This window comes from Crinia signifera, chromosome 6 (assembly GCF_055691185.1).
Source record: "Crinia signifera chromosome 6, ASM5569118v1, whole genome shotgun sequence".
Classification (NCBI taxonomy): Eukaryota; Metazoa; Chordata; class Amphibia; order Anura; family Myobatrachidae; genus Crinia; species Crinia signifera.
This window is the reverse complement of record NC_139222.1, coordinates 217,234,938-217,249,125: the sequence shown is the minus strand read 5'-3', so window position 1 is coordinate 217,249,125 and position 14,188 is coordinate 217,234,938. Positions and strand designations below refer to the sequence as shown.

The following is a 14,188-nucleotide window of genomic DNA, read 5'->3' as shown; positions in this document are numbered from 1 at the left end:
AATGCCTTTGCCACCTTTGAGGGGATCCTTGTACATAATGCTCCGCTTCACTCTGTCCATTTTGGAGCCCCAGATGAAGTGGAAAGTGGCCCGGGTAATGGCCTTGCAGACCGCAGTGGGCGGCGGCCAGGCCTGGGCTGTGTACTGCAGGACGGGAAGAATCTCGTTCCGCAGCACAAGGGCTTTCCCTTCGATGGAAAGGTCTCTGAGGCTCCACAGTCCAATTTTCTGTCTCACTGTTGCAAGTTTCTCATCCCAGCACTTCCGGGCGGCTCCATCATCACCGAACCAGACCCCCAGAATTTTGATGAGGTCCGGTTTGACGGTAAATGGGAAAGGAGCCGAGGATGACAGGTGCCACTTTCCGAAGAGCATGGCCTCTGACTTCCCGCAGTTGACTTTTGCCCCCGAAGCACGGCCGAAGTCCTCACAGGTCTGGACGAGTGCTGCCACCGAGCGATGATCCGCGCAGAAGACAGTGACGTCGTCCATGTACAGCGAGCACTTGGCCACTGGGTGGTCTGGACCTGGTGCGGTGATCCCTCTAATCTCTGGATTCTGTCTGATGGATAGGGCCAGGAGCTCTATAACACAAACAAAAAGAAGAGGTGAAAGAGGGCAGCCTTGTCTGACCCCAGAGAGAACCGGAAAGGGGTCAGTCTTCCAGCCGTTCACCAACACCGTGCTGTGGATATCGAGGTACATAAGGTTAACATACGAACAAAACAATTCACCAAGACCAAATTTTCGCAGCACCTTACCCATCAGCTCATGAGAGACACGGTCAAAGGCCTTTTCCTGATCAAGACTGATCAGGGCCGTGCGCACATTACGATCTTTCACGTAATGGACCGTGTCCCTGAGGAGGGCAAGGCTGTCTGCGATCCTGCGGCCCGGAATACCACAGGTCTGATCCGGATGAACAATCTGTCCGATGACAGCCTTCAGCCTGTTGGCCAGTACCTTGGCGAGGATCTTGTAGTCCACGTTCAGAAGAGAGATGGGCCTCCAATTTTTCAGCTCACATCTCTCCCCCTTCCGCTTATACAAGATCGTGATCATCCCTTCCCTCAGCGAAGGAGGCATTTTTCCCTCCACCACCATCTCCTCATACAGCTCGAGCAGGTCCGGGCCGATTAGATCCCACAGCGCTACATAGAGCTCAGCTGGGAGACCATCGTTACCTGGAGTCCTGCCTTGCCTAAAGGATTTGGTGGCAGATAATACCTCCTCCAGCGTCAGGGGAGCGTCCAGCGCCGATCTGCCTGCAGGATCAATAGGGTTAGTGATACCTGACAGGAACTTGTCGGCCATGTCGTTGTCAGTCGTCTTAGGGGAGTAGAGGTCGCTGTAGTAGTCGCGGACGACCTTCATCACGCCCTCCTTCCCCTGTCTGGGAATGCCATTCTCATCTCGCAGCTCGGTCAGGGGCGTGTGGCCAGAGTGGAGTTTCCTGAAAAAGAAAGAAGAACACTTCTCACCCTTCTCCAGATTCTCCACCTTGGAACGGAAGACGATACGTCTGGACTCCTCCTCAAAGTGCCTTTTCAGGCTCTTTTTGGTCTCATCCAGGTCGTCCTTCACGTCCCAGCCGCACCGCTGGAGGTCCACCAGGGACTGGAGCTCACGCTGCAGATTTCTGAGGTTCCTCTTACGGTCGCATGCCTGGATACGCCCTTTGACCTGAAAGAAACTGCGGATGTTAGATTTGGCATATTCCCACCAGTCAGACATACAGTCAAAATAACATTTGTCATTTTTCCATGTGATGTAGGCATCCTTAAGTTCAGCCAATACCTCCTCCTTTTCCAGCAGTGCACAGTTCAACTTCCAGGAGCCTGGGCCAGGTGGAAAACCATGGCCCAGGATACCTTGGAAGAGAATGGCCCTGTGGTCAGAGAAGAAGCAGGGAACCATAGAATGCCTAACCTGCTGCACTGCCCGGGAGGTGAACACGAAGTCAATGCGGGAACGCACAGAGCCATCGGGGCGGCTCCACGTGAAATTCACGGAGCCTCCCCCCATGGAGCCCACAGCGTCCCGCAGTGACGCTTCGGCCACCATTTCCCGGAGCAGATTGGACGTGATGTCCAGCTTCGCAGAGTTGCAGGTGCTTCGTCCATCCCCTTCGATCGGGCAGTTGAAGTCTCCAGCCATCACTACAGCCCTGGTGGTGGCGAGCTGGGTCCGCAGGGTCTGGAATAATTCCAAACGCTCATTCTTGATAGGTGAAGCGTACACGCAGATAAGCCTGATAGGCTCACCTGCCCAGGAGCCGTCTACGACAAGTAACCTGCCGCAGACAAGCTCCTGAACAGAATCCAGCGTGAAGAGGCTCCCCCTGATCAGAATAGCTACCCCTGCAGACTTACACTCACCTCCACCGGACCAGTAGGACGGGCCATGGGACCACTGCCGGGCCAGGTGCTTGTATGACCTGGAGAAAGGGAGAGAGCATTCCTGCAACATGTAAACATCACATTTCTGATAGTCAAGGAAAGTAAAAACAGACTGTCTCCTAGCCTTATCCTTAATGCTCCTCACATTAATGGTAAGAATATTAAAAGCTACCATCTGTTAAGAGAAAGGGCAGGTTAGGTTACGATACGTTTACGTTACCACTCCCATCAGGGGGCGCAGCGTCCGGCTCTGCAGCTGGATCTCCTTCATGGGTTGGTTCCGTAATGCCAAGCAGCTGGTCGATGTCGCTGTCGCAGACGAGTTCAGTCGCCCCAAACTCGTCGTAACATTCCACCAAGGCCGCCATCTCCTCCTCGAGGGAGGGGGGGGGCTGGGGTGGTTCCACCAACTCAACTGCTGCCTTTTTGGAAGTTTCCGGGTCGGCAGCTGGGCTCTCCAACACCTTCCTCTTCCGTCTCAGCGTAGTCGGACCTGCAGGGGCAAGGGGTGGAAACTCCTCCTCGGAGAGGGGAGGGGCAGAGGGGGTGGAGGGAAGAGGGGTGGGTTGGGCAAGAGGTCGGGAGGGTGAGGGAGGGGGGTGAGCAGCAGTGGAGGGGGGTGCTGTCACAGAGGGAGGTAGGGGAGGAGGGGTGGGGATGACAGGGGCAGGGGAGGGTTTCTTACCACCTTGTTTCTGCGGCTTCGGCTTTGGCTGCTTCTGTACCGGCTGGGGAGGCACCATGGGGGTTGCTCCCTTCACTGCTGCGGCGTAGGACCTCGCTCTGTCAGGGCATGCCTTGTAGAGGTGGTCTCCTTTGCCGCACAGGTTGCAGACGAGCTTCGTGGGGCAGTCCTTTGTCTCGTGGCCGGCCACGTGACAGAACTTGCATGCCGAGACCTTGCACTCTCTTCCCACGTGGTCTTTCCCACTGCACTTTCGACAGGTGCGTGGTTGATCCGCGTAGTAGATGAGTCCAGCGGTTCCCCCCAGGGAGAAGCACTGTTTGAGGTGCTTGACTCCGTCTGGGCACGAAGTGTCCTTGTGGAGCCTGACCACCACCGACCACTTTCCGTCCCAGAGCCCGTTGCTCAGCAGGACCCTTGTGGGGTCCCTGATGACCGTGCAGGATCTGCTCAGGAACGTGACGATGTCTTTGGCAGGCACATGTGGACTTCGCATTGAAACCATCAACCGCCTCTCCTCCCTTTGAATAGGGCAGTTGCCCACAAAGCGAGAGAGAGGGGAATCAGGCTTCGCCGCTTTCACCGCCTCCCAATACCTCTTGCAGATGGCAATGGTGGCGAAGGTGACATAAAAGATCCCCTTGATGAAGGTCTGGGTGCTGAGGACTTCGGGGGCCGAGAATCCTTGGTCCAGGACCATCATCTTGCCGAATTGCACCAGCGAAAGGTCCGGCACCCGTCCGTCCACCTCCTTCAGCTTCATCACCACGGTTTGCCTCATCCAGGGTTCCAGGGCTGGGGTAGCCTTGGAGCCATCCCTGGCGGGCACCGCTGGTGGTGTCCCTGAAGGGGGGCAGGAGCTGGGGCCAGCCACATTTGCTGGGGTTTCGGCCGGGGACTTGCCCTTCTTCCCGGCGAGGGGGGCTGGAGCGGAGGCTGTGGCCATCCTTCCGGCTTCTCGGGGCAAAAAGGGTCTTTTCCGGGACCCCGGCAGGAGGGGAAGGAGGAGATCTCTTCAGAGGGCAGAGCAACACAAGTCTAACCCTCCAAGGTGGCTAGAGAGCGATGCACGGCTTCAGAGGGCAGAGCAAAGCAAGTCTAACCCTCCACGGAGGCTGGGGAGCGTTGCAGAGCTTCGGAGGGCAGAGCAGAAAGTCTGACCCTCGGCGGCGGCTCCGGAGCGGTGGAGGCTTCAGAGGGCAGAGCAGAAAAGTCTGACCCTCCTAGGCAGCTCGGGAGTGCTGCAAGGCTTCGAGAGGGCAGAGCAAACAAGTCTGCCTCTCCCAGGTGGCTAGGGTGCGTTGATCTCCCTCCTCAGGCGAAATCCTCTTCTCCTCGCAGTCGGGGGCGGAGCTTCTTCCTCGGCGTCGAGAGGTGGAGGGGTCGGCAGTCGCTTCGGAGGGCAGAGCAGACAAGTCTGACCCTCAGTCTTCTTCGCCGGCTTCTCCCTCTTCAGCGATGTCTTCTCCTCCTCGCAGTCTCGACGTCTTCGCTCTTTCGCTCTCTCGGCCAGCAGCGGTAGCCCTGAGAAGGACCGTTGTCGGTCCAAGAAACAAGGAGCAGAGCTGCCTCTCAGAGTAAACTGATAAGAACAGATGAGTTTGAAGAAACTCAGGGAGCCCGAGGTGTGCTCCCACCACCACCAGTGACGTGACTAAACGCGTGCACAGGGGGCAGCCGTACGAACATGTGGCCCTCTCCCAAAGGAGAAAGGCCCCATGGTTCCCCTAACCCCCCTCAACCATAAGGCCGAGGAAGGGAAAAAAGGGATCGGTGGGTCCTCTTTGCCGAAGCTCAGAGGGACCCGCGTTTCCTCCACCCCCGGAAGGGTTTCGGACGGTGGGTCCTCCGCACCCGAAGGTTTGGAGAGACCCGCTTAGGCTTCCCTCCGCCTTGCGGCTCGGGGTTGCCCTCGAGGGAACCGGGACTCTCCCCAAAAGGTGAAGAGTCCCAGTCACGTTTGGGGAACGGAAGGCCTGTTAGGGACAGCCGCACTACCCAAATGAAAAAACGTGACAAACTAACGAAAAACGTGAAGTGCAAAACGTGCAAATCATAAAAAGAAAAGAATAAGGCCCTAGCCAGAAGGCCGGGGGGGGGTGTGAAAAATTGTCCTACCCCATCCAAAAGGACAGGGTAAGGACGTGAAGCGCTAACCTAAAGGGAAGTGCGCAGTGCAAGTGCCATTCGTGCAAGGTGACTTGGGATCACCCGTGCATGTCCGGCACCCCCGAGTTTCCCCGGGGGCACAGTGCAGCCTCGGACTCCAGGCAGCCGACCCTTCAGCGTCCGACCAAGCTTTTCTCCGTCTCACCAGCAGGCATTTTCCAGCCCCTGGCATGGGAATGGGTACTCCACTGGGCCTTTCGAAAGACTCCCTTAGGGGCTGCACCCCCTCCGGAAGAGCAATCTACTCAGTCCCAGTGTTTCTCCGCTCCCAGGGTTAAGGTACTAAGCTGGGCCTTTCGCGGTCTCCCCATCAGAGGCTACGAACCTCTGGAACAGGAGCCATCTACTCAGTCCCAACCTTTCTCCGCTCCCTGGGATTGGATACTAGACTGAGCCTTTCGCTGACTCATCCTTCGGGGGCTACAAACCCCGTCAAGAGAGTCAAACTACTAGGCCCAGTGTTTCTCCCCCCCTCTTACCAGTGGATTTACGGAAACAACACCTCCTACCAAAGGCAGAGGTGAAGATACTCAGTGAGACTTTTCACTACTCCCGGGAAAAAACAGAGGGGTCCCACACCCTCCGCCCATCAGAGCAGCTACTCAGTCTCACCTTTCTCTATTCTCTGCCAGAGGCCAGTCCATACCCAACTGATAAGAACAGATTTTTTTGATTGAAAAGGCAAATCTTTATTGTACATAAAGAATGCAAAAAACAGACGATAACAAATATCACACATATACCGTGTCGCAGCACAGCCAAAACACAGTACACATGCAGACAGTATAGTACATATTATAAAATACAGTACAAGATAAACTCACACTATAGACTATACTATGCACTATGCATTCTAACGGTAACATTTACACAACAGTATACAAGACTATGGGTGTGGAGGGTAGGGGGTGGGGGAGGAGGAATCACATGCCCGAAGCTTTATTGACCAGACAGACATATATAAGGGGAGGGCAATAAATAGAAATACATCAACAAAACAACAGACATTGTGAAGTGAGGGGGAAGGGGCCACGGTCCCAAAGTCTTATAAAACAGTCCAAACAGGGGGAAAGGACCAGAAGAAAAGGGGTTTAGTCCTCTTCCTCCTCAGGGCTATCCCGAATGGAATAGTCTCTGAGCAGGCTGTGAACCAGCCTGCGGCAGTCCTGAACGGACATTCTCTCCCTCCTCAATATGAGTCGATTTCTGGCAAACCACAAAGCGTCCTTAACACAGTTTATAAGGCGCCAGGCTTCCTGGGTCGCCCCATATGTGTGGGTGCCCGGGAATAGTCCATACAATACCGAAAGGTATGAAAGACAGTTCCTGGGCACGGAGTCCTTGAATTCAGTCTCTAGGGCATCCAACAACAACTGTGCGTAGGTGCAGTCCCAGAAGATGTGCATGGAGGTTTCTTCATGCACAAAGCACCAGGGACAATGTCTATACCTACACAAGTTTCGGGAGTGCATGAATGACCGGTGAGGCAAGCCCCCCTGAATGGCCATCCATGACATGTCTTTGTGTCTATTTGTGAGCCTTTTGGAGGCCACATACTCCCAGACAAACTTGGCAGTTGCTGAAGGGAGCCCTGAAATCGGTTCCATGACGTCTTTTGCTCTTATGAGCTTGTGGACAGTTTTAGGTTTCCACAAGTCGGGTTTCAATCCCTCCAGTTGGTGCTCCCTCACAAACTTGGACACATCCAGGTAGAACCATGGAGTAGTCCAGTTGTAAGGGATGGAGCTGTCCCACTTGTCCCATTTAAGGGTCCTCCACATAGGTAGGAGGAAGAAGCGGGACATGGAGTTCCCCGCAGAGCCGGTACAATTGTCAATCAAAGTTCTGCGGATACAGTTACATGCAAAGAAGGCTCTCAGCATAGTTGGAATGTCTGGAATGCCTTTGCCACCTTTGAGGGGATCTTTGTACATAACAATCCGCTTGACTCTGTCCATTTTGGAGCCCCAGATGAAGTGGAAAACAGCCCGTGTGATGGCCTTGCAGATCGCCGCCAGAGGTGGCCAGGCCTGGGCGGTGTACTGAAGAACAGGAAGAATCTCATTCCGCAGCACAAGTGTTTTCCCTTCGATGGTAAGGTCTCTGAGACTCCACAATCCCAGTTTCTGACGCATTGTCGCAAGTCTTTCATCCCAGCACTTCAGGGCCGCTCCATCTCCTCCGAACCAGACACCAAGGATCTTGATGAGGTCTGGCTTTACCGTGAATGGAAATGGGGCGGAGGATGACAGGTGCCACTTTCCGAAGAGCATAGCCTCTGACTTCCCAAGGTTAACCTTTGCTCCTGAAGCACGGCCGAAGTCCTCGCAGGTCTGGACGAGAGCTGTCACCGATCTCTGGTCTGCGCAGAACACAGTGACGTCATCCATGTACAGCGAACACTTGGCCTCTGGGTGGTCTGGACCCGGTGCGGTGATCCCTCTGATCTCTTGATTTTGCCCGATGGATACAGCGAAGAGCTCTATAACACAAACAAAAAGAAGAGGTGAAAGAGGGCAGCCTTGTCTGACCCCAGACATAACTGAAAAGGGGTCAGTCTTCCAGCCGTTCACCAACACCGAGCTGTAAATGTCAAGGTACATCAGGTTAACATACGAACAGAACAGCTCACCCAGACCAAATTTACGCAGTACCTTGCCCATCAGCTCATGGGAGACACGGTCAAAGGCCTTTTCCTGATCAAGACTGATCAGGGCTGTGCACACATTACGGTCTTTCACGTAATGGACCGTGTCTCTGAGGAGGGCAAGGCTGTCTGCGATTCTGCGGCCGGGGATGGCGCAGGTTTGGTCTGGATGAACAATCTGCCCAATGACAGCCTTCAGCCGGTTGGCCAGTACCTTGGCGAGGATTTTGTAGTCCACGTTCAGGAGAGAGATGGGACGCCAATTTTTCAGGTCACATCTCTCCCCCTTACGCTTATACAAGATCGTGATCATTCCTTCCCTCAGCGAAGAAGGCATTTTGCCCTCCACCACCATCTCCTCGTACAGCTCGAGCAGGTCCGGGCCAATGAGATCCCACAGCGCAACATAAAGCTCCGCTGGGAGACCATCACTGCCCGGAGTCCTGCCCTGCCTAAAGGATTTAGCGGCAGAGAGCACCTCCTCCAACGCCAAGGGAGCATCCATGGCTGATTTACCTGCAGGATCAATAGTGTTAGTGATACCTGACAGGAACTTATCCGCCTCATCTGTGTCTGTAGTCTTAGGGGAGTAGAGGTCGCTGTAGTAGTCGCGAACGACCTTCATCACGCCCTCCTTCCCCTGTCTGGGGATGCCATTCTCATCACGCAGTTCTGTCAGGGGCGTATGGCCAGAGTGGAGTTTCCTGAAAAAGAAGGAAGAACACGTCTCACCCTTCTCCAGATTCTCCACCTTGGAACGGAAGACGATGCGTCTGGACTCCTCCTCAAAGTGCCTTTTCAGGCTCTTTTTGGTCTCGTCCAGGTCGTCCTTCACGTCCCAGCCGCACCGCTGGAGGTCCACCAGGGACTGGAGCTCACGCTGCAGTTTTCTGAGGTTCCTCTTACGGTCGCATGCCTGGATACGCCCTTTAGCCTGAAAGAAACTGCGGATGTTAGATTTGGCATATTCCCACCAATCAGACATACAGTCAAAATAACATTTGTCATTCTTCCATGTGATGTAGGCATCCTTAAGCTCAGCCAGTACTTCCTCCCTTTCCAGTAAGGCACAGTTCAACTTCCAGGAGCCTGGGCCAGATGGAAAACCATGGCCCAGAACCCCTTGGAAGAGAATGGCCCTGTGGTCAGAGAAGAAGCAGGGAACCATAGAATGCCTAACCTGCTGCACTGCCCGGGAGGTGAACACAAAGTCAATGCGGGAACGCACAGAGCCATCGGGGCGGCTCCACGTGAAATTCACGGAGCCGGCCCCCATGGAGCCCACAGCGTCCCGCAGTGATGCTTCGGCCACCATTTCCCTGAGCAGGTTGGACGTGATGTCCAGCTTCGCAGAGTTGCAGGTGCTTCGACCATCCCCTTCAATCGGGCAGTTGAAGTCCCCGGCCATCACTACAGCCCTGGTGGTGGCGAGCTGGGTCCGCAGAGTCTGGAATAATTCCAAACGCTCATTCTTAAAAGGTGAAGCATACACGCAGATAAGCCTGATGGGCTCGCCTGCCCAGGAGCCGTCTACGACGATTAATCTGCCGCAGACAAGCTCCTGAACAGAATCCAACGTGAAGAGGCTACCCCTGATAAGAATGGCTACCCCTGCAGACCTGCACTCACCCCCACCGGACCAGTAGGACGGACCATGGGACCACTGCCGAGCCAGATGCCTATAGGACCTGGAGAAAGGGAGAGAGCATTCCTGCAACATATACACATCACATTTCTGAGTGTCAAGAAAGGTAAAAATAGATTGACGTCTGTTCTTATCCTTAACGCTCCTTACATTAATGGTAAAAAGATTAAAAGCTACCATTTGTTAAGAGGAAAAGGCAGGGTCATTGTACGTTTACATTACCACTCCCATCGGGAGGCGTTTCATCAGGATCTGCAGCCGGATCTCCTTGTTGGGGTGTCTGGATGCAGTCAAGTATTTCGTCGATCTCACACAGGCTGTTGAGCTCAGGTACTCCGCTCTCCTCCAAGACCTCTACATAGGCCTCCATCTCCTCCTCGAGGGTGAGGGAGCCCTGGACTGGCTCGATCGATTCCACTGCTGCTTTTTTTGAAGATTCTGGGTCGGCAGCTGGGCTGTCCAACTCCTTCCTCTTCCTTCTCGGTTGTACATTTCCTGCAGGGGCAAGTGGTGGAAACTCTTCCTCGGAGAGGAGAGGGACAGGGGGTGGGATAGAGGGGGTAGTGGGAGGAAGGGTTGGTTTGATCACAGGTCGGGAGGGTGAGGGAGGGGGGGTGGTGCGAACAGCCGGGGTGGGGGTTGCTGTCACAGTGGGAGGGAGGGGAGGAGGGTTAGGGATGGTGGGGGGAGGGGAAGGTTTCTTACCGCCTTGTCTCTGCTGGGTCTGCTTCCTCTGTGCAGGCTTGGGTGGTGCCTTGGCAGGGGCTACCACACCTGATACTGCTGCGGCGTAGGATCTCACTCTGTCGGGGCAGTCCCGGTAGACGTGTTCCGTGTTGCCGCACAGGTGGCAGGTCATCCTCGTGGGGCAATCCTTTGTCTCATGACCAGCCATGTGACAATGTTTGCAGGCCGGGACCTTGCAGTCTTTCGCCATGTGATCCTTCCCGCTGCACTTCCTGCAGTTGCGCGGCTGGTCAGAGTAATGGAGAAGTCCTGCTGTTCCCCCCAGGGAGAAGCACTGTGGAAGGTGCTTTACTCCTTCTGGGCACGAGGTGTCCTTGTGCAGCCGGACGATCACTGCCCACTTCGTGGACCAGAATCCATCATCGGTCATGATCCTTGTGGGGTTCCTCACGACCGTGCAGAATCGGCCCAGAAATGTGGCAATGTCTCCGGCTGGCGTGTGAGGGCTGCGCATTGAAACCGTCACCCGCCTCTCCTCCCTTTGGATAGGGCAGTTGCCCACAAAGCGAGAGAGAGGGGATTCGGGTCTCGCCGCTTTCACTGCCTCCCAGTACCTCTTACAGATGGCAATGGAGGTGAAGGTGACGTAGAAGATCCCCTTCAGGTAATTCTGAATGCTGAGTGTTTCAGCCTTCGTGAATCCCTGGTCGAGAACCATCTTCTTGCCGAAGGTGTCGATCGACATGTCCGGCACCTGTCCATCCGACTCCTTAAATTTCAACACCACGGTCTGCCTCATCCAGGGCTCCAGGGCTGGGAGGCCTTTGGAATGGTCCTGGTCGGGCACCGTTGGTGGTGTCGTAGAAGGGGCAGTGGAGCAGGGGCCAGCCGAGACGGTCGGACCTTCGGCCGGTGACTTACCCTTCTTCCCGGGCTTCTTCCTCCCAGCGAGGAGGGCCGGAGTGGAGGCTGAGGCCGGCACCAGGGCTGGAGCAGCTGTGGCCATCCTTCCGGTTTCTCGGGGCAGCTGAAGTCGGGGCAAAGGGTCTCCTCCGGCGTCGAAAGGAGGAGATGAAGGGGTCGCTTCAGAGGGCAGAGCAACACAAGTCTAACCCTCCAAGGAGGCTAGAGAGCGATGCACGGCTTCAGAGGGCAGAGCAAAGCAAGTCTAACCCTCCACGGAGGCTGGGGAGCGTTGCAGAGCTTCGGAGGGCAGAGCAGAAAGTCTGACCCTCGGCGGCGGCTCCGGAGCGGTGGAGGCTTCAGAGGGCAGAGCAGAAAAGTCTGACCCTCCTAGGCAGCTCGGGAGTGCTGCAAGGCTTCGAGAGGGCAGAGCAAAAAAGTCTGCCTCTCCCAGGTGGCTAGGGTGCGTTGATCTCCTCTTCAGGCGAAATCCTCTTCTCCTCGCAGTCGGGGGCGGAGCTTCTTCCTCGGCGTCGAGAGGAGGAGGGGTCGGCAGTCGCTTCGGAGGGCAGCAGAGCAAGTCTGAGCCTCAGTCTTCTCCGGCTTCTCCCTCTTCTGGCGATGTTTTCTCCTCCTCGCAGTCTCGACGTCTTCGCTCAATTCGCTCTTCTCGGCCTGGCAGCGGTAGCCCTGAGAAGGACCGTTGTCGGTCCAAGAAACAAGGAGCAGAGCTGCCTCTCAGAATAAACTGATAAGAACAGATACTACACTTGATCTTAGCCAAAAGGCCGAGAAGCGATAACCCGAATGGGGTCCCAGCAAAGCGCGCAAACCGGAATTCGGCCACCAACACTGGTGGAGAAGAGATCAGCACCACGGACACATCTAACACACACACATCACTTCGTTGTCGTTGCAGTCTGAAAGATACCAGGCTGTACGGCAGGTATGAATAGGACTTGAAGTGCTGGACAGGGACCGGAGGACGAGTAGCCATCCAACTGATTTTGTGATTAGGTCGTCGGCGGGCGGGCAGGGTGCCTCAGCTGGGTAGGAGGCCAAATTTGCATGTGCTCCGCCCCGTCTGTTGACGTCGCGTCAACAGACACACACCCACTAGGCAGACGACCAACAGGCAAGCAGCAGCAGCCAGCTGTCTCCTCGCTCTTTGCTGCTGCATGCCTGTGTCCCTGACGAACTGCTGCTGAGTAAATCAATCAGCTAGCTGCTGCAGAGGAGAAGGAGGAATCTTGCACAATCAGGTGCAATGACGGCTTTCCTGTTTTGAGCCCATTCAGCAGCAGTAGTAGTAGACAGTCAGATGGACAGGCATTCATGTGGCAGGACCCTTTGTGTGACATCACAATCTGCCCTCTATGACATCACAAGCTGCTCACTCGGAATCCGGCGGAACCTGACAGCCAGACAGTCACTTGGAACAGACAGGCAGACAGGACAGTCATGTGTAGGTGAGCTGGGTGGGCCAATGTTTTCTTTTATTGGCAGTTACCACCCAAATGATGGTCCGAAGAAGGTAAGTGATACTTTTTCTAAATCCCCCTCTCAATGATCATCAATTGTTGGGCTCGGAAAAAAATGGAAGAGGAAAAAAAATTCCCAAAACAAAAGAGAATAAAGAGGAAAAAAAATTCCCAAAACAAAAGAGAGAGAAAAGAGAGCGCAAAAATAAAAAAAAAATAAAATAAAAGAGATCAAGAAAGAAAAAGGAAAAAAAAAACAAACAAGCCATTTCAAATTGAGAGGGAGGGGGGGTCCAAAAATTCCATTGCTTTGATCCAGTTGATGTTTCCGTGGTAAGATCGTAGGTAAGTCACATAGCGTTTGCATATTTATTGGGAGGTCGCAGCGATTGATAAGTCCTTTAATTTAGGCAGGCTTCCGGTCTTTTGGCTAGGCCGCATATGCTGATATCAAGTGTAGTGTCACGTCAAGTAATTAACTGCCTCGATTCCAGAAAGTACAATTCAAGGAGTCAAGAAATAGTCACAAAATGATACACTGAGGCAGGATTTGAAAGTATTTATGCACAAGGGTTAAACCTTGAAGCAGCAAATGCATGCATTTCTAAATACAAAGGTGCACAAACAATTGATACTCCAAATCAAGTGCCAGGAATGGAAATAGTCTTTTTTTGGATAACAGATTAGGAAGGTGCACCGGTCCTGAAAGTACTGCAATACCAGGTCAATGCGTGGAGTGGACAGAGCAAGCTCTTCTTCCATCTCCCTGTTCTAAAAATCCATTTAATATATGGCCCCCAGATAGGGGGCGTATCAGATATTAAACTGATAAGAACAGATGAGTTTGAAGAAACTCAGGGAGCCCGAGGTGTGCTCCCACCACCACCAGTGACGTGACTAAACGCGTGCACAGGGGGCAGCCGTACGAACGTGTGGCCCTCTCCCAAAGGAGAAAGGCCCCATGGTTCCCCTAACCCCCCTCAACCATAAGGCCAAGGAAGGGAAAAAAGGGATCGGTGGGTCCTCTTCGCCGAAGCTTAGAGAGACCCGCTTTTCCTCCACCCCCGGAAGGGTTTCGGACGGTGGGTCCTCCGCAGCCCGTGCTTTGGAGAGACCCGACTTAGGCTTCCCTCCGCCTTGCGGCTCGGGGTTGCCCTCGAGGGAACCGGGACTCTCCCCAAAAGGTGAAGAGTCCCAGTCACGTTTGGGGAACGGAAGGCCCGTTAGGGACAGCCGCACTACCCAAATGAAAAAACGTGACAAACTAACAAAAAACGTGGAGTGCAAAACGTGCAAATCATAAAAAGAAAAGAATAAGGCCCTAGCCAGAAGGCCGGGGGGGGGTGTGAAAAATTGTCCTACCCCATCCAAAAGGACAGGGTAAGGACGTGAAGCGCTAACCTAAAGGGAAGTGCGCAGTGCAAGTGCCATTCGTGCAAGGTGACTTGGGATCACCCGTGCATGTCCGGCACCCCCGAGTTTCCCCGGGGGCACAGTGCAGCCTCGGACTCCAGGCAGCCGACCCTTCAGCGTCCGACCAAGCTTTTCTCCGTCTCACCAGCAGGCATTTTC

General features: G+C 54.5%; 1 protein-coding gene and 2 pseudogenes across 1 annotated transcript; all 3 read right to left on the bottom strand.

Annotated features, from left to right (window-relative positions):
• Positions 1-2,599: 2,599 nt before the first annotated feature.
• LOC146008966 (uncharacterized) lies at positions 2,600-4,673 on the bottom strand. Its single transcript, XM_083148845.1, has one exon. It carries the CDS (start codon positions 4,028-4,030, stop codon positions 2,600-2,602), a length of 1,431 nt encoding a protein of 476 aa, XP_083004971.1. The 5' UTR covers positions 4,031-4,673.
• Positions 4,674-11,828: 7,155 nt separating this feature from the next.
• LOC146012697 (U2 spliceosomal RNA) lies at positions 11,829-11,935 on the bottom strand (annotated as a pseudogene).
• A 1,367-nt stretch (positions 11,936-13,302) lies between these two features.
• Positions 13,303-13,478, bottom strand: LOC146012668 (U2 spliceosomal RNA; annotated as a pseudogene).
• Between the last annotated feature and the right edge of the window lie 710 nt (positions 13,479-14,188).

Coding starts and splice junctions, on each gene's coding strand:
- LOC146008966 (XM_083148845.1), bottom strand. CDS start 4,030: ATGGCCACAGCCTCCGCTCCAGCCCCCCTCGCCGGGAAGAAGGGCAAG.